A 23,515-nucleotide genomic window follows, 5' to 3' on the forward strand; every position below is an offset into this window, starting at 1 on the left:
TACTGAATAAAATAGAGTATGTGTCTGTACTGCAATTGGGATGTGACTGCAGCTTGCAGGGACAGTCTGCAGTGAATTTTTGGGCAGATGATTTGGAGAAAGATCTTTCAGCATCTCAGTATGGCCAGCCACAACTGTTTACCTGGATTCTTAAATGAACTTTGCAGCCTGTAGTGACCTACACATATCCCTTCTTATGGTGTCCCTAGCCAGCCTCAAGCTGGCTTCAGTGTATCTATTTAGGTTATATTATGTCTTTGCCGTTAGAGTGGAGATGTCATGAGCCCTGTGACCACAGATGGTCCCACAGCTGGCAAAGGAAAGGCGAATACTGTGGATGCTGTGACTATAGCACCACTAAAAATTTCCCACAAAGTATTTTTTCACATTTCCAGCCTCAGTGGTGTGTACTTGTGAATATTACAAATAGCTGCAGCCTTCTAGACAAAGCTACTGTATTAAAAAGAGAAATTACTCTCTACCCCAGCTAGATACAAGAAGCAGAGCTGTTCACACCTGAGAAGCTTTTGGCCAGCTTTAATGAGAGCTCTTCTGCTTGCAGACACTTTTTGATTACAGTGCATCACTGCTATTTTGAGTCAGCCTGAGTTTGGTGCACTGTGAAGAATTTTGCTCACAGTGATTCAGCTGCAGTGTTGTTAGCAGCTTTAGCATGGACAGTGCTGCCAGCAGAAACCTCAGGAGCAAGGATAACTGGCACAATACTGAGAGCAATACAAAGCTGTTGACAAATACAGCTTTTAGTACCACTGACTGTGCTAAGCAAGGATGGAACACCTCCTGCAGCTTGCACTCAAGCACAAGTGCAAAGTCATTCCTTGGGTTTTCAGATTGTCTGGCTGAAGGAAAGAACACTCTGGGAGGCTGCTGAGTGATGCTGTCTGGCTATGTTCCCATGCTAAAAATACAGTGGAAGATAACTGCTAGTCTTTTCAGAGTTTTCCTCCTCAGTTTTCTGTGGCTTTTATGCTGTGCATATATAGTGCTGAATGGGAAAGAGAGCACCTCATTTTTTCACTGAACCTCAAAATTTATTTGGTCTAGTGCCTTTTTGTGGTGATTGTTTTTGCTCCTAGCTACATTTCTGTGAAGGTGTTTCATGGACCTAACATGGTATCAATTACAATTTATTAAATCCTAGGGAATACTTTACACATTCTTATATCTCTCATTGAGAAAAACTGACAATTTATGGGACAAAAAATTAGCACCTGTTAAATTTTGGAATCAGTAAACTTCCAGCTTTGCATCTCCATGCAGACCTTCTGACTCAACATTTTGAAAGCTGCATTTCAAGGCAAAAATCAAATAGTTAATCCTTTTCGGTATGGAAGAAAAGCCAAACTTCTCCCTAAACTATCTCCTGAGTGACTAATGGCCATACTTCTGGAACAGATGTAAGTGAGCAGCACATCTATTCTGAACACTCTTATCAGCACTTCCAGGGGGTTTTGTAAAGGATGACAAAAAGCTGTGGTACAGTAATTACTGTGATGGCAGATTAGAATTCCAAGGCTTGTGTGCTTTTTCATTTCAGAAACAGTTGCAGTGATTTAAGAGGCTGCCAGTCCTTACTCTCCTCACTACCCAGACCCAGTTATGTTTTCCAAACCTCTTACAGGTAATGTCTATGTGACTCTAAGCCAATATCATGAAATCTAGAAGCTCAGCATCAACTGCCTCTCACAGTAATTTGAGCTCTGTTACTAAACTACTACATTTCACAGCAAACTGGATGAAGGACCATTTTGCTTTACTGATTCCATAGAGGAGGACATGGAAAATGTGGTTGTGTTCACCTCTGGCAAAAGGACAATAACAAAGAGTTGGTCAATAACAATTTATATTGTTGCATGTGTATTGTTGAATGTGTATCTGAGACCTACTCTACAACCTTGCAAAACAGAAGGGAATAAATGCAGAGTTAAACTCTGCAGCTGGTCACCAAGTTAGTTACTGCACAAACATTTTATAAGTGCTGTGTAACTTTAGTGATTACTAACTGTTTGCAAGCCACTTAAACCTAATCAAATAAACCAAACCTTTGTAAGAGTCATAAAAGAAAAACTACTCCCTTTGGCTCCACAGTCCTTCATTACTTGGCTAGATGCATTTGTTGAGAACAGAGCTCCAAGCCAGGATAAAAAAACATTCCAGATGACAAAATATTTTCCATCAGGCTATGTTTCAGAGGTAGATCTCTTTCATATTGACGATTTCTGTCTTGTGACTAAAATTTGTTGGAATTTGAACTGAGTACTCTTTATTTTCAGAGACAATGAGTGTCAGTTTGAAATGGTGAATAACCTATAATAACGGAAAAAGTGTCAAAACCTAGTGTGCTTAATGTTAGGAGAAAATAATGAAGTATAGATTTTAAAGGGTCATTATCAAAATTTCTTCGTGTGCACTAAAAGTGGAGAACTTGGTATGAAAGATTTCATTTTATTCTGCAGCTGACCTAACATCTGCACCCTGATTATATCCAGCAAGAAGAAACAGTTTGGAATATGTATTTGCAAGGCTTACATTATTCATCATTAAAGTGTTTTTGTACCCTGAGTGACCTGCTGAAAGAATTCTGAGTTTGAATGCTTCTTTTTGAGGGGCTTGTTGTTTTTTTTTTTTCAGTTTTGCCAATAAAAAGTAATACTTCTTCATATAAGCTTTGTATCTTCATATAAGGTGAGAGACATTCACTCACCTTGTTCTTTGGGATACTGAGAGAAACACTGGTTAGAAAGCAGGCGTAGTAGCCTCGGGTCAAAGGCAAGTATCCAGGCATGAGAAAAAACCTTCAGTTGACTTCATTGCAGAGTGATAATTAGTTACACTCAAATGATGGCCCTTGAGGTAATGCACTGGAGAGTAACTCTGGCATGCAGTGCCAAGTTTTCTGGGGCCATCCATAGCCCTGGATCCTCAGTCTAGTATGCTCATATGTACTGTGAGTTTCTTTACAGTGAATGGCAGAGAAACTTTTTTTGCAATTTCAGTGGCTGTGTAACAGAAACATTAGAATTGGTCTGGATGGAAATGTGCACATAAAAGCACCAGTAGAAACAATGGAGCAAAGCAGCAAAACTGTAGCACAGTGGAAGAGCCATTCCTCTTCCAGTTATCTCAGCATTGAGAGAGACCATAGTCATAAAGATATGTGAAATGAAGAAACAAACAGAACAGGCTGCAATCTTGTTGACGATTTATGGAGGATAAAATAAACAAGGTTGTGAGGCAAAAATATTGACCTATAATAACTGTTGATGCCTAGAGAGTATAAAAACTTGTCCAAACAAAATTTATCATCTCTAATGAAGAGGAACCCAAGAGATGTAGTGAGGACCTGAAAGCTATTTGCTGTTGCCATCCATATGACATACAGGTGATCCTGGCAAAATTGATCAGGCGTGCATGTGTCTTAGTGCTTGAAAGTATGGGGGCATGAGAGTGTGAATGGGTACAATCAGCTTACTTAGGAGATTGTAAATTAAAATAATGTTCTGCCTGCCAAAGGTCTTTTGTTGTACTAAAAATCTACAAGGACTGTGTATCTCCTGTTGTGTAATACTTTGCTATGGACTTACTGAGCAGGTTTGCTGTTGTCTTGAGCTGAATGGTCCAGAAATTCTGATTCTGTTTTCACAACACTTCATTCAGATATTTCAGATTGGGGTAATTGTGAGCAAATGGAGGTTTCCCAATATAAACAGCAAGTCAAACTTAGTTAATGGTTTTGAAAGTGAAATCTGATGAGTTTGGGTGGAAATGTATGGCATGATTGCTTATACAGAGTAAGAGTTGGCTCTGGTAACTCTGTTAATCCCTTGCAAATCAATATCCTGAATTGGTGTGGTCAGTTCAGATGATATCCTACAGCTGTGCATAGCAGAATGGCACAGAAATTATTTCACAGTTCATCCTTCAGCAAACAAACTGTAACTCAGGACATCACAAGAAACAGCATCTATTAGCTATGAAATGTGTTTTTTCCATGTTCCTTTGCTTATTCTTTTCATTTCTGCTTCTTTTTGGGGAGAAAAGGACAATTTTGGTGGAAGGCAATGTGCACACATACCCAAATATTTCCTATCTTTAAAAAATATCTAGAAATGTAGCCAATTTCCCACTTCCACAGAACTCCACAGCATTTTCTGGAGTAAAGCTTGGTTAGATATGGCTTCACCCAGCTGCCAGTGCAGATATACTCTGAGTGCTTCTGGCCTTCACTTTCCCATGACAAAAACAGTTTGCAGAATGCTGTAACCCTTATGAGTATTTCAGCATTACTCTATGCAATCAACCACATGTCAGTTGCTGTCCAGTTTATTCACTAATTTTTGTAAGGAGTCTTCTTTTCTTTTAGCTCAGCAGCAACACCTGTGCCAAAAAGAAGTTTGTTTTTCCTTCTCTTTTAACACAAATGCTCTCTGCTAGTAAGAATTTCTGAAGTGATCAAACATGATCCTGTTAGCAGGAGACTGGTCAAAGACCCATTGGAAGTCTGTGCCTTATGCAGAAAGATCACTTAGTAGGCATTACCAAGGTCCTGCTGCATTCTAAACACAAAGAAATGAGAATCCTGAATAGCATTGCACCTTCTGGTATGGCACCAACTCCCATATCAGCTCACTGCCCAGCACTTGCAAGATTTCAGTATCAGCAGATGATTGCTCGCTTTCCTCTGAGACAGCATGTACTATGGCACTACTTCAGGCTTCCTGCAAGCTGCTGTTATCCCAGAAAAAAGAGGGACAAGCTGATGTCTGAAAAAAACCAGGCATCATGGCATATTATTACATGCTGCCCTACCCCACTCAGAAACAGTCTTTACACAGACTTAATTTTGTATTGTTATGTGAACAACACACACATGCCATTATCAGTTACTTAGAAAAATACTACTTAAATATAACGTATTTTGAGTATTCTCTTATATTAAAATAGCTTTATTGTCTTCACGGCACATTTTTAAGTCCTTCTAAGAATGAATTACAAGTGTGGTGTGAATCCTGTGAAATGGTGTTTAGTGTTCTTTTATCCCTTCTTAAGAGGAGGGTTCTGTGCTTTTAATTGTGGCATTACTTTTTTGTTTTTCCTTGCTACTAAATGCCCACATTGCTACTTATTTGTATTGTATTACAAAAGCTTTGTTGAATAAATGTGCCTGGGATTTGTGGTAAAAGGTGGTGAAATTTATTGCCCTTAATTCTTGTGGGAGTTCAGTCCCAATGAAACTGGCATTATTCTGTGACCACCCTCTCTGACCACCTACCATCTCCTACATTTATAAGCCTTAAGACACAGCACTACAGGAGAGGCTGTGGGTAACTGTACCAGTCCAAGGAAAAGTCTGAGGGAAGAACCAGGTTTCACCTCTCTGGGGCCCTCTTTTTCCTTGTGGTTGATTGTCAGAGTGCTACATTACCCTTTAACAACTCGTGGTAAATTCCTCCCTTCCCTTTCCCTGAGTGTGTGGAGACAGCGGAATGTTTCCACATTTCAGTCCACCAGCTCGGCTCTTTGTGTTCCCCATGATAACAGAATATTTCTCTTCTGAACTCTTCTGTGGGATCTGAGAGCGTGCTAGGCCTTAATAAAACACACACAAGATCAACAGTATACTGCCCCTAGATATTTCCATTGCGGAGCCAATTAAGTGCGGCGGACAAACTGATGAATGACTCCATGGCCACACATGGGAAAGAAGGAAAAGTGTTTCCAAATGTTCAGTTCAAACCTGTAGCATATTTTTTAAAACTCTCACATTTCAATTCAAAATCCCCTGAGATAGAATTTCTGACCTTCACTGTCTTTAACTGTGTGCTTCCATATGTCCCGCTGCCAAAATGCTGAGTAGGCATCTGAGATTTACCTTCAATACATCATTTTAGCTTACAAAATGCTTACTGTGGATCCAGAAATTTTGTCCTGAAATATGTGCAATTTCACTGGAAATACTAAGCAAAGTCTATAATGCTACCTGAGCAAATGCCACTGAAGCATTACAGATAATTGGATATGAACATGTTTAAGAAACAGAAGCAAACAGCACTTGAAAGTCTACCCAAAAGCTGTATTCCTTTCAGCAAAAAAAATCAAAGTAACAAGTTAATTTATGTCTACCACTAGCAAGTAATACCATGCAATAGGAGTGGATCTGTAGAGTAAAACAATTGGTTTTGAGGACTTTGACTCCATGCTAAATATATTTGCGGGAATGGTAATTATTTTAGATTATCTTTTATCTGGTTCTGTACATCTACCCCCTTCACTAGCAGATGGAACATATTTCTGATTTAGTTTCACTCAAGAAGGATCCAGTTCATGTGCTCAGTGACCAGTCTGCGTTGTAAACCAATGTGCTCCAAGTGGGGACAATCAGAAGGCTTGCTTCAAAAGCTCACTCCTGGTCCAAACTGAAATGTTGATGTTAGCTCCAGAAGACTTACAGTCAGGGTTCTGAAGTAACTCTTTTGGGAGGTAGCTAATTAAAAAAAAAAAAAAAAATATCTGAAAAGTTATCTATCCTTTTTTTTTTTTTCTTACTGACTTGTTTCATCTAGGCACAGCTCTCCCATAAGCATTCACAAAGCCACTTTGTGTCTCTTTCCAATTCAAATTTCAGATTCAAATTCTCTATTTTCTCTGCTGCCAGGGAGGTTGCAACCATGAGAACTTGTTATTTTGCTCATCGATAATTATCATCTTGCACAGTCCCGTCTTCCTGTATCCAGCTATCTTGTTCTCAGAATCTAAGAGTAAGACAAATCTCCAGGTCAGTAACTGGCATCTTCCTACAGTGCAGAGCGCTGGCAGAATGGGGTGCTGACCTATGGCTGTGGTATGCAGATGTAACAGTAACACACAACTAATAACAGAGCCATTCTGGCATCCAACATCTGCAACTGTGTCACTCCTCCAAAAAAGAAACCGGGTTATTCACACCCTCCTTAACCTCCCATGTGCAATGGGCTCTTAAAACGAGAGAGAGCCAAAAATGACTTCTCATATGGTATCATGTGGTTTGTACTTGTATCCCTAAGCTTCAGCAAAAAACAGGTCCTTCTTAAGAACCAGGGCAGCAGTGTTATGTTAAAAGTCATCAGTGCTTTACTGTTCCCCCACTGCACCTCACAGCAGAGAATCAAGGAAAAACACAAAACAGTAAAGCCAAACGTTAGCATTCTGGGCATTTGGCTAGAAACCTGAGCTCGTATTAGCAGTCATCAGTTCTGATTCCCTAAATTACTTTGGCCAAGTTGCTTAGGCACTGTTTACATTAGATTTCCAGCTGTATGGAGAAACAGTTCAAATATGAATGCTTAGATTTTTCTAAAGCCCCTAGTGTTAGGGATTTCCTCAGTTGATGGATGCTTTGTCTCAGATACCTTTTAAAGAGGCTCTCTGCAGTATCTCAAATCACAAGATGCTTTTAAAATTCAGGTTTTATTTAATTTGATCCAGTTGTGCTGCCTGTCAGCAAAGGAACAATTTTGTTAAAACCTTTTCCTTTAAAAAAACTCTTTGAAAAATATTTTCAATGCATGTCAAATAAGGTCTTAATGGTGTCCCATGACACTGGGAGTTCCTGTACTCCTATTTACCTCAGTTGTCTCCCCCTGAAGTCCTAATTATATATCCTGCTTATACCAGTAACTAAGTAGAAATTTTAAATCTTTCCTCCCATGCCAGTAAATGAAAGCATGTGAATGGAGTTTTCACCTTCTTTCTCAGATTCTTCATCTGCAGGAGACACACAAGTGGCAGAGAGGCAATACTACTATCTGGCTGTTCAGGGAACGCTCCAGATGCAGCAGTGAACCAGCAGTAGAGTGCAAACATTGACTTGCCATGGCCTGTGGTGCAGTCTCACGATTGGTGCAAACTAATCTGAAACCAGAACCTCAATGGAGCCATCCCTGCTCTTGCCCATGGCCATGTGCTCCCCTTGGCACAGGTTTAAGACCAGGAAGACATGCAATGCGTACGCTCAGCTTGATCCTCGGAGGCTGAAAAACAACTCTGCTAAAAAAAAAATAAATCATCTAGACTGGGGATCTGACTCAGCTGCCCACTGACCTTGTGGTTGTTAGGGCTGGGCAAGGCAGGGACAGAGAGTGGCGAGCAAGAGGGGAGACCAGGTCTACTCCTTTTAACATTTTTATGGTCTTAGATTGGTTTAAACTGTTCATTAAAACACACTCTGAAACGTATTGCAAAATGGCATTAATAGTATTGAAATGGCCCCCGAGGGATACCAGACAGACTGCTAATTGCAAGGTATGTTCAAGTACAGTACTGACTTGACAGGGCAGTGCCATTATCTTTTTTTCTCCTATTTCTGAACACATGGCTATGCCACTTTAGCTGCAGATACTGCTGGAGTAACTAGCAGAAAGAGCAGCAAAGTTTATTTTTTTGGTACAGTAAGATGCTTGGGTACCCACCAGTTTTAAAACTGACTGCAGAAATGTAAACAGGCACCAACCTGTTCTCAGCAGATCCTCTATCTACCTGCTCCTTCTTTCCTTACACGATGTCTGTAACATGCTGTGAACCCACAGTTCCTCTGGCCCCAGCCTCTGCCTCCCAAAGTAAAAAGCTGCACAGACGTCTGACGTAGCATATACCCAGTAATACACATTCTGCAGGACTGTGGTTCTCAGTATTTAAAACCTTTGGAAAGAAGACAACATATAAAAATCAAGATCTCTAGAGCTTCCAAAGACTACACATGAGGGTGTTCTGCCCTAACCACTGAGTAAATCAAACAGCACAAACAAAAATCTTCATTACCACAGAAACTGATCAGTGAGCTGACACAGCTTGGCATGGTTCCTGTCTCAGTGGATTCACCTCTGAGATATCCAGAACCTTGAAGATAATGCCGTTATTAATTGCTTCAAGTCTCAAAAGAGTTAAGAGTGAAGAACAAAAAAGGAAACCATATGGTGACCTCTCAGAGAAGTCTCTGAAAAAGAAGGCCAGGCAGTTCAGGTGGGGCGAGACATTCCTGAAGATTAGAAGGCAAGAGAAGAGATCGTTTTCCTTCATTGAATACTTGAAGAGGCTTTTAAGCCCTAGAGTGGAAGTTGAAGAGGAAATGGATTATAATAAACAACTCCCTTTCACCTTCTTTGGCACAGAAGGCTTAGGCTTTCCTGTGCTTCACGATGCTTCAGCACATCAGTGAGAGCAGCAGTTTGCCTCGACTCCTTTCTATATAACTGAAAACAGCAGCTTCTGGATTACAGTTTCCTCTGATTCCTGTGACCCACAAACAGGCTTGGAACTATCAAATTCCTGCTCCCCAAGTTCCTCCAAGATCACAAGGAGGGAGGCCAGGGCAACAAGCAATGAGAAGCTCCATTGAGCTAAATCCTGGAAGCTTCAGAAGTCCAATGTCTCCTTCCATTTTATTGAAAATCTCCCTGTTGGTACTCATTTAAGTGTTTGTACTTCTAAGAAAATAAATTGTTTGTTGTACAGATTTGCACATCTGCAACTTCTATCAAAAAGCCAAATTATTTTCTGCCGAGCAAAATACTCTCTGCCATTAATTTTAACATCCCTACAGGTCTGCAAACTCCACATATGGGCAATAACCTGTCCAGGCCAGAGCCTGCTGAACTACAGCAGGCTATACAATGACAACACACATTGGAAATACATAGCATGCAAACCAGCACATATTGCAGCACTGTTTCATAAGATGACCTGTTGAAAACTACTCACACATTCCCCTGGCCTTCTGTAATTCAACCAGCTCCTCTACTCTGTGCAAAATTAATAAAAGTGTGCCAAGAAAGTTATGCAAATGTTGATATCTATTTCTCAAATAATTTACAGGCCATTCTATATGGCATTATTTTTAAAAAAGCATAGAAAATGCTAAAGAAATGCCACGCAGCACAGAAATAGCCCAGCAAGCCCAGTTGTTGAAGGAATATTGCCCTGTCCATGCAAACAACAAAAAAGTATTCAGCAGGCTTGGATTTATTAGTCTTTGCTTAGTGCAGTGTTAATGTTACCTCCGGAGGGGAAGGAGGGGTTTGTTGTATGAGAACAAGCTTAGTTTGTACCTTACAGCATCAAAGGTAAAACATTGTATATTTCTGAATATTGAAGGAATGTACAAGACTGCTATAGGATTTCTTCTCCTTTGCAGCATGAAGTTCAATGCAATCTGCAGTGGTTAGCTGGAAGTGTGACAAACAGTGCTAGTTATCCGAAACTTCCAGCTCGTGATTTCCTGCTACAGCATCTCAATGTGGGAACAATCTCACCTAGAAGGTGCAAGTGGAGTATTTATCTACAATGCTGGATAAAATCCCAGTGTGTCATGCCTTCCCTTAAGTACTGACAGTCCTACAAATGCACTGTCTTCATTGCAAAGTGAAAGATGTCATTTGCACATGGCTATGCAGCCCACAGATGTTGCACATCAGGATAAAACACAGCCACGGCTATTTAGAAGTGAACCATCAGAGACGTGCTGTCATTAGACAGATCCCAAACTGCGTGTCACAGAGAACAAGTCTGAGAGCTACAGCTCAAGATTTTTTGTGACAGCAGAGTATTGGTTGGGTGTTATTGATACCGGGGAGATGATAATTGCTGGGTACATACAAAGAAATATTGGGCGAGCAGTGGGGAAAATAAACATGGTCATATCTCAAGAAATTCTGAGTGGATGTTTGCATCAGCTAAACTGAGGTGTGCTTTTCTTATCTACGTTTGATGAAAATGATGCTTTATTCCAAATAGGCTACTGAGACTATGCAATGATAGCAGATATATTGGAGAATAATAAATGTTGAAGCTGCTACTTTACTTTTGCAATGGGCAATTTTGAGTTTTTGTGCAAACTTGATTTCCTTTATACAGTTTTCTGACTGAGATGGTCATTCACAGTAATACCTACATCTATTTGCTGAGTTGTGCTACAAACATCCATCAGCTCTGCATAATGTGTAAAAGACATAAGTAACAGCAAGCCAGCTGATTCTTTGCAGAGTAATAAATCAGCATACTTGTCTTCAAGCTGAAATTAACAAGTGCATATAATTCTTCATAAGTATATCTGGCAGTTTGAAGCATGATGCAGCACATACAATTGAGGATGCAGGACGTGGTGGTTTGTTACCGAAATGAAAATGCAATATTTCATGCTTAGGTTTGAAAGAAGTATAGCTTAACAAAAATAAAGCTTATGATTCAAGTCACTCTTTTACTTCAAAACTAATTTGTGGTACATTTTACAAATACTGCAAGTGATGAACAACAGCCTTGGATAATTGCTTTCCTTAAAGAGTGTGGGAATCAAAGGATATGTTTTAGATGTGTGGTCACAGATGTGACCAGGCTGATGAATTGCAAATAACCAACATAAGAGACGATGATGTGCTGTCTTTGATAGATGTAGTGTTATAAATTATCTTTTCCATGACAATCTCAACAGGAGAAGAGCACTTAATAACAAGATTTTTGGTGCACAGATTTAAATGAAAAGAAAATGTGGTTGCATGCAAATGTAATCGTTAACAAGGAGAAGAGAACTGTGCTGGTCACTTAACCAGCTATTTTGACAGCTAGGCATGACAGGTTTTGTTCACCAAAGCTAGTACTAGTTCTGGAAGCCTATTATAATCCAGCTCGACTTCCAGATCCTAAATAGAGTCTGCAAAAATTTGTGGAGGGTTGGGGAGCAATTCTTCACTTATAGTTCAGCTAAGCCCTACATGACATCATTGAAGGGTAATTTCATCCACCATTTTTCAAAATTAATTCACATTTTCCCCATCATATTCCAGGTAAGCTGTGGTTACAAGTACTGTTTACAGCAAAAGGACTAACAGCATCCCATCCAAACGTTCACACATGCTTCATCTTTGAAGGGGCCATGTAATCACCCTTCAGGGAGAGCTAACAGAGGTCACTTAAAGCCAGGAAGCATGACAGAGATTTCCTTTGTCCAGTATCTGAGGTTTAAGTGATCAACTCCCCGTAAAAACATACATGCTCCAGAAGGTTCTGTCTTCACTCTCAAATGTTTTAGAAAGGCCTCAGCACTTTGTAGGAGTAGACGCATACTTGGCAGCAAATTCAAAAGCAACTAAGTAAGCATTGCCAAAGGGAAGCTGGTGCCACATCTGGCATGACCAAGGCCCTGTGTCTGTGTTAACACACTAAGTTGTGTATTCCTATGGAGCTGATTCTTGTACAGCTCCCAAGTAATTAGGATTCTCATTTTGAATAGGTAAGCCATGCATAGGTTTAATTGTAATTTGTGCAGGTTAAGGACAAGATTAATATATAGTTATTTAACTTCACTGAATGATTTCTATTTTTTAACATGCCGGCCAGAAAAGCAATGTTGGGGAAAGCTTCCTGTTGGAGGAGCTGGCTGCCTTCCTCAGCCTTCTTTCCCAATTCCCATGCTACAGCCTTTGGCTGCTATTGCCAGCCTCAGATTCTCCTACACATAAACATTTCCCATAACTGGATTCCTTGTTTGAAAAACTGGACCAGACTAGACCCTAGAAGGCTCAGCCCATGAAGAGTGATCTCACAGAGGGGAAATTAAAATTTAATGCCAGCTATTATTTGGCTGTTTCCCTCTCTCTCCTGCCACTATCTCTAGCTGAGCACAGTAAGCTCCACTACAGAGCTGCTTTCCTTCCCTTCCGGGACTCCAGGCATATGAGCCTCAGTGATACAGGATTCATCTCGGTCAGTTTAATACTGAAACAAGAGTTCATTTTAAGACTGTAAGTCACAATATGGCAAGAAAACACTTGCAGTTTGGAGACAAAAAGTTCCGTAGAATCTTTAGGGGCATTTGGGACAATCTAACCTGATTCCTAACTACTTCTATTTCCATTATTATGCTGGAAAGTGTAATTAGTGGCCAGAAAGATTTACCCTGGTTAAGGCTGTTACCTGTGGCAAGCACTGGTCACTTAAGCTGAATTGAAAGCAGTTAAATTAAATCATAGAATCAGAGAATGATAGAATGGTTTGGGTTGGAAGGGACCTTAAAGATCATGTAGTTCCAACCCCTATGCCATGGGCAGGGACAACTCCCACTAGACCAGGTTGCTCAGGGTTCCATCCAGCCTGACCTTGAACACCTGGTCTTCTCTCTAGTGATAGCTGAAAGGAGAGATCAGCAAGGCTGGGCAGGTATGGTGGTAAGGCTGTATGTTTGAATTGTACGGGGGTAAGGCTGTATGTTTGATTTGTACATGGCTGCTCAAACTTGTCACTCGCCACAGTGTGAGACACCACCACTGACCCTGTCAGAGAGCAACAGAATTTAAAACCCTGGTAACACTGACTGATACTGCATGTCTGAGGGTTCAGTAATGCAGTTCAGCACCTTCCGTGCCATAACTGCAACTAAAAAATAGTTCAAACCTATGTTTCTTCCAGAAAATTAAGCAACATTCAGCATCATTGCTGAAAAGCAGTAACTGTTCAGCTGTGGCCTCTGGAACCATATTTACTTATAGATTTACTTACCTGCTCTAGTGGAAGGTTCTCTCCTCATGACAGAGGGGGTTGGAATAAGCTGATCTTTAAGGTCTCTTCCAACCATTCCATGATACCATGATTCCACAATTTCTAGTTGCGAAGTGGGACCAATATCTAAGTTTTTAACATGATGAGGGTTTAGTACCTAAGACATAGCAGGTGCCCTCGGCGGCGCTGCTTTACCCACAGCCCCACCATGCGGCCACAGCGCGGCAGGGCCGGGCCGCCTCCGCCTTCCCGCGGCCCGCCCGGCCCCTCCTCGGCCCCTCCTCGGCCGCTCCGCTCCGCCCCAGCCCGGCGGCCCCCCTGGGGGCCGGGGATCTCGGGGCGGGGCAGGGGCGGTCCCGCGGCACCACCGCCTACCTCCCGCCTCCCGACAGTGTTTGCAGGGGTTCCTCCACTCCCGCCTGCTCTGCTCCGCTCCTTCCCTTCCCGCCTCCTCCGCTCCCTCGCCGCCCGCCTCCTCAGCTCCCTTCCCTCCCGCGTCCTCCTGCGCTGACCTGGCGGCGCTGGGTCTCACCCGACATGGCGAGCAAGGACGGTAGGAGACCACCTCCCTCCTCCCCCGTCCGTGTCCCCGGCCGGGCGGTGGTGTGAGGGTGCGTGTGCGCGGGGATGGCGGAGCTGGGGCGCTCCGGGATTCCTCCCGAGGAGCTTCCGCGGGGGTGGAGCGGCTGCACTTTTCCTGCCGCCAGCCGCCCTCGAGGGCCCTGCGGGAGCCCCGCTCCTGCCCCGTCCCCGCCCTGGGATGGCCCGGGCCGGGGCGGCACCCCCCTTCTCCCCTCTCCGTGCCTCAGCTCATCCCTTCCCTTTCCGCAGTGCTGGAGGACACGGTCGAGGAGCGCGTCATCAGCGAGGAGTACAAGATCTGGAAGAAAAACACCCCCTTCTTGTACGACCTGGTGATGACACACGCCCTGGAGTGGCCCAGCCTCACGGTGCAGTGGTTGCCTGATGTGACCAGGTGAGAGAAGGGAAAAGAGCCGGAGAAGTGCCGGGGAGGCGCAGAGCTCAGCGGGAGCCGAGTCTGTGCAGCTCCTTGTTCCACTGCGCCTTTTCTGTTAACCATGTCTGCTGAGTAACATGAGGGTAAAATCCAGGCCAGATCAGAATAATTTGGGTTAGGCTACCCTTTGTGAGCTTGTAACACTTTATTTTGCTTACAACTTAGAAACCCCTTTGGTATGCAGAAGCATTGAGGGAAAAAGTCACAAGCTGATACTTCACAGAACTCTAGTTTAGCCTAGCAGAAGGTGTTGTGATGTGTGATCAGAGAAATCTTTCTCAGTTTATTGCTAAATAAGAGATCTAGCACTCATATGTAGTTAATTCTTATCAGAGAAATCTATCTACTAAATTAGCTTGTTCTTGAAGACCATTTTTCGTCCTGTGCTACAGATTACTATTCTATCTGAGCTATAGTATCTGTCTCCGATACTTTTTAAGTCTGGACTAATCTATTATTCTAAAACTGGTTCTTCAAGTCTAGCTTTTGTCCCTGGTTCATTGTTGACTTCACCCATACTAAGTTTACCATTCTTCCACCTCCCTTGAAAATCGTGGGCTCACGGGTTAATTTCTTAAAAAATCGTGAACATGGGGATAGAATCTGTTCATGTGCCAGCTACGATAGAACTTAAATTGTTGCAATAACCACTTAGGGCTTCACTGAGGTAGTGGACAAGGACTGGGTCCCGTGTGGTGGTGTAGACTGGATGCAGCTAGGCTTTAAAGCATCTTCTGTGTAAACTTCTTGCAATTACCAGAGGATGGTCTCTTTCTTCTATAAAGTTCCATCTTATATATGTGATGTTTTAGTTGGTGATTAGATGATCACTTAGTTTAGTATACCAGAATGTTTGGAGATGATGATGATATGTGAGCTAACTATTTGTGGCATGGAGAAAATGAAGTGGGGATTTGAGGGTGTGGGGCCCTTATGAGGAACACTTCTGCTTGCCTCATATTTTGCAGATTGACTTAATATTCAGTTTAAAACCTGGTATTTCCAATTATCCAGTGTCAAAATATGTAAGCCATTTAAGGCAAGGACTGCCTCTTTGTATGGCACCTGACATGATGGGACACCTGTTCCTGATGCAAGTAAGTGCATGTGCATTGTGTGTTTCTTGTGTTGTTTTGTATTTTTGCCCCTCTACACTTGGAAGTGGTGTAGTAATGCCTGGTGATATTAAAACATTGTGGTTTATAATTGCCCAAATGATTCCTGAATGCTTGGATTCAGGCAACATAATTAGTTTGTTGCTTTCAAGAATGCAGAAATTGCTTGAGTTTGACTGCTCAGATTTTTACTTTCAGAGATAAATGACACTGTCCATCAGCCTATTACTTTTAATTAAATGTTGCATTTAACCACCAGAAGAGAAATTTTATTCTAGTTAAGTAGGATTTGTACAGTATTAGAAAATGAGTGTCTGAAATAAAATAACTGGTAAAAGCTTCTAAGAGAAGTAACTAAAATAGGTTGCTACTTGTCCCCTCAAAATTTTGTTTTATGAAAAGTCATACCAGTTGTTTTCTAAATCAATACCGTGAGACTGCTAGGGAAATTACATACAAGTAGGTATTAGTGTTACCTTTAACTGCTGTGCAAACTGTAACTATCCCTTTCAAGGCACAGTGACAATGTTTACTGGCTTGTTTTGTCACTCTGCCCTTGCTGGTTGTATCTTTGGCTTGCTCATGTCAGAATCTAGTTTGCTTTATTGTGCAAGTCTTTGTGACAAAGGGAAGGATTTCTTACATGAGTATCTCTTTTCTAGCTCCCTGAAGAGGTACGGATCTTGAGGGCTATTGATGCTATAGCTATGAGACTTTTGGAACTGAGCACATAATTTTATTCCATGCATTTATTATTCTAAACAGGCCAGAAGGAAAGGATTATGCTCTACACTGGCTGGTTTTGGGAACGCACACGTCCGATGAACAGAACCACCTGGTTGTTGCCAGAGTCCAGATTCCCAATGATGATCAGTTCGAAGCTCCGCAGTATGACAGTGAGAAAGGAGGTGGGCATTCAGCATTCTTAGATTCTGTTTTAGCAATATCATTACTAGTTGTTCTCATAATGATATTCTGACTTTCTGTTAAATACTAAAGTGCATGGACGTATCCTTACCAGTCCACACTAATTCTAGATCATTAACTGTGACTAAAAGAGGAAACTTTGTTTCAGAAGAGCTCAGGTAGCATCATGATATACAATCCCTACTAGAATTTCTACCAGTTCTGTCAGTTGTGGTAAAAGCTGGTACACATCTACCTCAAATAGAAACTAAAGCTCTGAAAGAGGATTCCAGATATCAAAAGTGTGTCACATGGTGCCAGTCTTTCCTAGGCTTTCTTGTATTTGATAGGATGCTTACCACTGTTTCTTGGAGTGGGGAAGATGCTGTGAAATGCTGCTTCAGGAGTCTAAAATGATTGATGTGATAAACTAACATTTTCTGACAAGTGTAGAGTTTGGTGGCTTTGGATCTGTGACTGGCAAAATCGAAATGGAGATTAAAATTAACCATGAAGGTGAAGTGAACCGTGCTCGTTACATGCCGCAGAATCCCTGCATAATTGCGACAAAAACACCGTCTGCTGATGTGTTGGTATTTGACTACACTAAACATCCATCAAAACCAGGTGGGTCAGGCTCCTCAAAGTTAATCAAAATGCCTCTTGTTATTAAGGGCTAAGCTTGTGTTTAACTGTGATTGGGAGGATAGTTGATGGATTCTGGAATCTGAATGAGAAGGCCCGTATCTTCAATGACTTTAACTGCGTAGTTATCCTCAATATCATAAGAGAATCTTGATAGAAGTAGCAGAACCTCCAAAGAGGTTCAAATATAAAATACAGTTATTGCAACAGAAACAAAGTTCTTGGGTGATAGTGATATTCTTTTGGATTGATGTGCAAGGTGATGCTAATGGAAGGAATTTTCTGTCTTTCAGACCCAAGTGGAGAGTGTAATCCTGATCTTAGATTAAGAGGCCACCAGAAGGAAGGCTATGGCTTATCATGGAACTCAAATTTGAGTGGGCATCTTCTCAGTGCATCAGATGATCATGTAAAACCCTCATCTTTTCCCCCACTTAAAGAACCCTAACTCCTCCTAATTTATGATGTAATAGATAATTAGAAAAAATCTGGCTTAGTGCAGCTGTGTATTGTTATGTGAGAAAGTTCTCACATATTGTAATTATATTCCTAAAGGCTGTCAGTTGGCTTTAGGCTGTAATCAACACATTCTTTTAAGGTTCTTGATGAAGTAAGAACAGAATGTTTTTATAGTTGTCTGCTGGAATAAGCCCCTTAAACTGAGTTGGATGGAGACCATAAATTAGTAAGACTCTCAAGGATTAATTGAACTAATTGCTTATAAATTTCTTTGTGGACTTTAAAAGTGTAAATTACTTTTGTGACATTACAAGTAATCCTTGGACCTTGAACTTACAGATAACTGATTGATAGCTTAGCTCTATTCTCGCTTATGGCACATTAAGTGTTTCTTTTCAAAAACAAAGAACTGCTTCAGTTTCTCTCTCTGCTTATAGATAGATTGTGATTGATTATTTTTTGAAAGATGATACAGTCAGAGTCTGCATTTCAATAGAATGTAACTTATTTACAGACAGTGTGTTTATGGGATATAAGTGCTGGACCAAAAGAAGGCAAGACTGTGGATGCAAAAACCATCTTTACTGGGCACTCTGCAGTAGTAGAAGACGTGGCATGGCATCTGCTCCATGAATCTCTGTTTGGATCTGTAGCGGATGATCAGAAGCTTATGATGTAAGTTGGGGTTAGGAGGTTTTTACATAGTGCCTTCTGTGTGCTGCTGGTGTACCTAGTGCAGAGCACTTGGATTAAAAAAAGAAAATCTGAGTTTTGGAATAATTTCACGTAGCTCTTTCAGGCAATTAACTACAATAGTGGTGCTGAATCACTGAAATCTACATGCTATTTAATGTTTCCACTTCATTTGAAAAGAAGAGGTAACTAATATCTATGTCAGCTTACTGGTGTGAGCTGCTCATGTACAACAGACACAAAATATGGAAAGTTTTGGAATGAAAACTGTAGCTTCAGAGTTGGATTTAGTAATAATGTTGTCTACTTATATTAAGGTGTAGTGAAAAAGAACCTCCTGTAAAAACTTATGTTTATTTGCTCTCCCTCTTTCCTCCTTGCCCCTAACCCTTCCCCAAACCCTCCATTGTAACAGTTGGGACACCAGATCTAATGCCACATCCAAGCCAAGTCATTCCATAGATGCTCATACAGCTGAGGTCAACTGTCTGTCCTTCAATCCTTACAGCGAGTTCATTCTGGCAACTGGTTCTGCTGACAAGGTTTTTACTCATGTATCGTTTAAATTCTGAAATATTCTAGATGAAAGCCATTATAATAAAAACAATTTCTTGTTACTTCTGTCTGCCAGACAGTGGCTCTATGGGATCTTCGAAACTTGAAGTTGAAACTCCATTCTTTTGAGTCTCACAAAGATGAGATTTTTCAGGTGGGTAAACTTCTCACAACCTGTAGGAAAAAAAACCAAGAAGAGTACTGACTTGGAGAAGAACCTGTAGATTTGTGTTCTTGTAACACAAATAAGTCCATTGAACCAAAATTCCTTATTTTATGTTTAACAATTACAGACAGTAGCACATAGTTTCTTCCTGGCTTTCCCCACTTGACTTTGAGGCAAGTAGTCAACAACTGACTGCTAAAAAAATACTGGGCTTTTGCAAGTACCTTCAGTACAGGTAGAAGGTTTCTCTAAAATGATGTGCTATAGAGAGGACTTGGGTTCAAACCTAATTTTGTGAATTCTGCCTATTTAGTTAGATGCAAGAACAGTGATTTTTTTTTTTTAGACATTTCATAAAATATGATAAATCTATAACAGTGAAATAACGTCTTCTCAGTTTGAGAAATCTTAAGACTTGAAAACAGTCTTTTTGAGCTATTGGATATCCTTTGTGCTGGAAAAAAATTACTTATGGAGTATAGTTGTTGAAAATTAGTGGCCAGGGTGCTGGTTATTCAGGTTATGCTTTAGAAATCAGTAGCTGCTTCTCTTAAGTTGTTTTCTTTCAATAGGTTCACTGGTCTCCTCATAATGAAACAATTCTTGCTTCAAGTGGTACTGATCGTCGGCTTAATGTATGGGATCTAAGGTGAAGAGCAGTTTCTTTCTGTTAGTATATATGAACAGATGGTAAAAGAAAAAGGGCTGCAGGCCTGCATTATTTGGCAGATTTGATTTGTGCTGTTCTCTAGCCCTGCTTGTTTGCCTACCTCATGCCTGGTCTTTTGTGTATAAATAGAAACAGAACAGTTCATCTAATGTTACTTGTCCATGAGGATTTCTTGCTAATAGAATTGTTAGTAATAAGTGACTTCTGCCTCCATGTGTTTCACAAGTTAAGATTCCATTTCAGTACTGACAGTGCCAAACAGTTGATGTTTTATACCTGAGGCTTATAGTTATTTCACACTGAGAAAAACCAATAGCAAAAGCAAATACTGGAAACGAAGGCCAGGAACTGTTCAGTTAAGCAGATATAGAATGCAATTGTCATTAATAATAAGTATGAACTATTTTCTTGCAGTAAAATTGGAGAAGAGCAGTCTGCAGAGGATGCAGAAGATGGGCCTCCTGAGCTGCTGGTACACTTTTGTTCAGGTTTCAGTGCGCTGACATGTTGTGTGGCAGCGTGGTGCCCTGGCACTGGGCTGCTAAAACTGCAGCAGTTCATAAATCTTTTCACCTCCCTGGTTTCCAATCCATTGCTCTAACTTGCTGTAGGCTTCCTCTGTTCAATTCTGAAGGTTTCCCCATTTCCTATGTAACTCTGGAAATGCTCTTAGAGGTAATCAGTAGGAAACGTGACTGGATTTCACAGCCCAACCTTCTGTGAAGAGGCACCATTTTGAGGATGTCATTTGTTGCTATAATAATACACACTGTTGTCTCAGATGCTCTCTCAGCAACTGCATCTGTGTCCATAAGCAATGAATGGGAAGTGGTTTCACACACACCTTCCTTATGTCTGTATTATGAACCTCTAGTAGCAAGTGTTTCTGTGTGTAGTCATTAGCATGATGAATTTAACTTCATAATCTTGGGTTTTAACAGATTTCTCTAGAGTTGAAATGGCTTACTGAAGCTTGTGGGTTTTTTAACAGTTTATTCATGGAGGACACACTGCCAAAATTTCAGACTTCAGTTGGAATCCTAATGAGCCTTGGGTAATCTGTTCTGTATCAGAGGACAACATAATGCAGATATGGCAAATGGTGAGTGTCACAACAGCTCTTGAGTTGGTCTGAAGCTTGTTGCATAAATGAAACTGAAAAGCTGCTTCTTCTTAGGGCAGCTTGTGCCTTCAAGGACTAAAAGTAGTCTGTCTTACTCTCCAGTCAAACAGTGCAAGACTTTAAAAAGAAAACCAAGACTAAACCAACTTGAATAAATGCAACTGCTAGTTAATTCTTGAGTCCAAGTCTTACGTACTAGTTAATATTAAGAATAAATGTGGCAGTTGGGAACTTATAGCCAATATTAGCCAAGACTTCTTTTTTTTCCCCCCTCCCCCATATGTTGGCTGTGAAGCAAGATGTCTTTTTAACTCACCCATTAGTTCAGATTACTTTACATTATAGGAGACTGACTGATCAGCTATCTTATAAATGGGAAATAAAGTAATTTGGGAATAAATTAAGTTAAAAAATTGTAGTCGACTTCAATGTGTGTCACAAGTCAGGCTTCTGCTTTTTTAATACCTCTTGTTTTGTGTGTTCAGGCTGAGGTTGAAATAATTCCAAATAAAATGTTCATAGTAAGGCTAGTGGTTAAATAGCTAATGATTATGATGTTGAAATACAACAGTGCAAGGAGGCAACTGCCAAAATGTAGCCACTGTGTGCACATTCCTAAATTTGGCTGCCCTTCAAGAAAAGGCAGGGAGAAGGTCCCTTCAAGGAGGGGATGATGGCTGTGCCACCTTGGTATTATTAAAGTTTTTTCTATATGAAGTTTAGAAGACTGTTTAAAAACGATTGTGTACACCACTTGTCATGTAATGTTTTGTGTCTTCAGGCAGAGAACATTTACAATGACGAAGAACCAGATATAGCAGCAGCTGAACTGGAGGGTCAAGGAGTATAACTTTTCTTCCTCAAGGAACTACTGGGAGTGACATAATAATATAATTCAACTACTGTATGCATAAAACAAAGCCCCTAAGAAAAACCAAAATAAAACAAAATAAAACAAACAAGCACTGGGCAGAAGCATTACATCAAAGCAAGAATATTCTTAATTGGGCAAAAAAAGCTTGTATAGTCAAATTGTTGTGGGATACCCTTGGTTATTTGCGCACTTTGAGCTGTTGTATACTGTACAGCAAATAGCTTTAGAGAAAGTAAGAATGACTTAATAACTATGTCTATATTTTTAAACAAACTTAGTTGGTTCCTGTAAATAAGACAGTCAAATCCTCACTCTTCACACAAACAAAATGTACCCCTCCCTTTTTATTAATATGTAAAAAGAGCTTTTTGCTTTTACACACCACTTTTGGATTGGCTTTGCATAAATAAAATTTATTAAAAAAAATTTGATGTGTTTAATGTGCATTGGCATAAGGTGAAACACCTTTGTGCCTGAATATAATTCATCTGTTGCACAGTGATAAAGGTATGTGTTTTTCTAGTTTATAACTTACCCTACAATTAAATGTCTGGAACGATGAGAGTTGTCTTGATGCAAAAAAAAAATTGGAATAGGTAATTTGACTCCTTCACAAAGAGAACAGGTATAGGAAGAGGTCTGGGGAATCCATGGGCATGTCCAGTAAATCTCCGGTGAAGTTCAAGTATAAATCTTGAACAGAAGCAAATAACTTCTTTGGGTTTGGGTGGTTAGTGGTTTTTTTTTGTTTGTTGGTTTTTGTTAGTATTTTTGGTGGGTTTTGTCTGTGTGCGTGTGTTGTGGGGGTTTTTTGAGTGGTGGTGGAAGCACTGCCCTTTAATATTTTCTTCTCATAGGTGCTAAGGTGCCAGTGCCCTCTCAGTGAATTGGTGTCACCTGTATTTGGTTAGAGCCCTCTTGTAGCTTTTTTTTTGATTAAAATTAAGTGAGGCAATTGGGCAAGTATCTAAAATACATTAATGTCTGAACAAATAGGAGAGAAACGTACAGTTTGCTTCTAAACCTCTGGCTGACTGAAAAGGTGGAGACTTTGGACTGTGTAGAAGTAAAATTTCTCCATATTTATTATGGACCTACAGAGAAGTTATGGATTACCTTGGGAGCTGTCAGTCAGACAAATCTAAGTCAGCATCTAAGTGGAGTTTAAATTAAAGCTCTTAGTTAATTAAGACAGGTCTTAATAAATGAATTTCTGACTGTCCTGATCTTCCTGCTCAAGCTGAAAAAGGAGATGACTGTGGTGATTGATACTGAAAATGTGATTTTTGTTGTTCAAAATGTTATTCTCTTGACACATACCTTGCTTTCTTCTCCACTGGAACTGTAACAAGTTAGTAGGCTACTAGGCTCAAGCTGGGTGTCTGAAGCTTCCTGTACTGTGTCCATCCCAGAAGTGTATATGGTGCTGGATGTTGTTTGGATTTATGGCTAGAATGGTGTTGATAAGGCACCTGTGTCTTGGCTCTTGCTGGGCAGTGCTGGCACACCATGCAGGTGGGGAAGAGACACAGCAGGGACAGCTGACCCAAACTGTCCAAAGGGATATTCCTTGCTTTAGGATGAAGGGGGCCTTTTGTGGTGGCCATTGCTTGGATGCTGATAGGGCCTTGGCCTGTTTCTGGGAGGTAGCAAGTGGTTTCACTCCCTGCTCACCCACCTATGAAACTGTCTTCCATCTGTACCCATGAGATTTTCCTCCTATTCTCTCCCCCACCCTCCTGGGGA

General features: G+C 40.8%; 1 protein-coding gene across 2 annotated transcripts; it reads left to right on the top strand.

Annotated features, from left to right (window-relative positions):
* Nucleotides 1–13,198: 13,198 nt before the first annotated feature.
* Nucleotides 13,199–22,195, top strand: RBBP7 (RB binding protein 7, chromatin remodeling factor). 2 transcript variants are annotated; one of them, XM_032678915.1, is made up of 12 exons: nucleotides 13,199–13,214; nucleotides 14,377–14,521; nucleotides 16,444–16,586; nucleotides 17,038–17,211; nucleotides 17,523–17,638; nucleotides 18,203–18,363; nucleotides 18,797–18,923; nucleotides 19,013–19,090; nucleotides 19,675–19,751; nucleotides 20,187–20,244; nucleotides 20,764–20,874; nucleotides 21,677–22,195. In XM_032678915.1, exons 2-12 carry the CDS (start codon nucleotides 14,463–14,465, stop codon nucleotides 21,743–21,745), a joined length of 1,173 nt encoding a protein of 390 aa, XP_032534806.1. In that variant the 5' UTR covers nucleotides 13,199–13,214; nucleotides 14,377–14,462; the 3' UTR covers nucleotides 21,746–22,195. The 2 variants fall into 2 exon arrangements, with proteins under 2 accessions (XP_032534806.1, XP_032534805.1); XM_032678914.1 differs by lacking the exon at nucleotides 13,199–13,214 and adding an exon at nucleotides 13,911–14,098.
* The last annotated feature ends 1,320 nt before the right edge of the window (nucleotides 22,196–23,515 follow it).

Source organism: Chiroxiphia lanceolata, chromosome 2 (assembly GCF_009829145.1).
Source record: "Chiroxiphia lanceolata isolate bChiLan1 chromosome 2, bChiLan1.pri, whole genome shotgun sequence".
NCBI classification, from domain to species: Eukaryota; Metazoa; Chordata; class Aves; order Passeriformes; family Pipridae; genus Chiroxiphia; species Chiroxiphia lanceolata.

Coding starts and splice junctions, on each gene's coding strand:
- RBBP7 (XM_032678914.1), top strand. Junction 17,639..18,202: donor TCAGTGCATCAGATGATCAT/GTAAAACCCTCA, acceptor ACTTATTTACAG/ACAGTGTGTTTATGGGATAT. Junction 18,924..19,012: donor CAACTGGTTCTGCTGACAAG/GTTTTTACTCAT, acceptor TCTGTCTGCCAG/ACAGTGGCTCTATGGGATCT.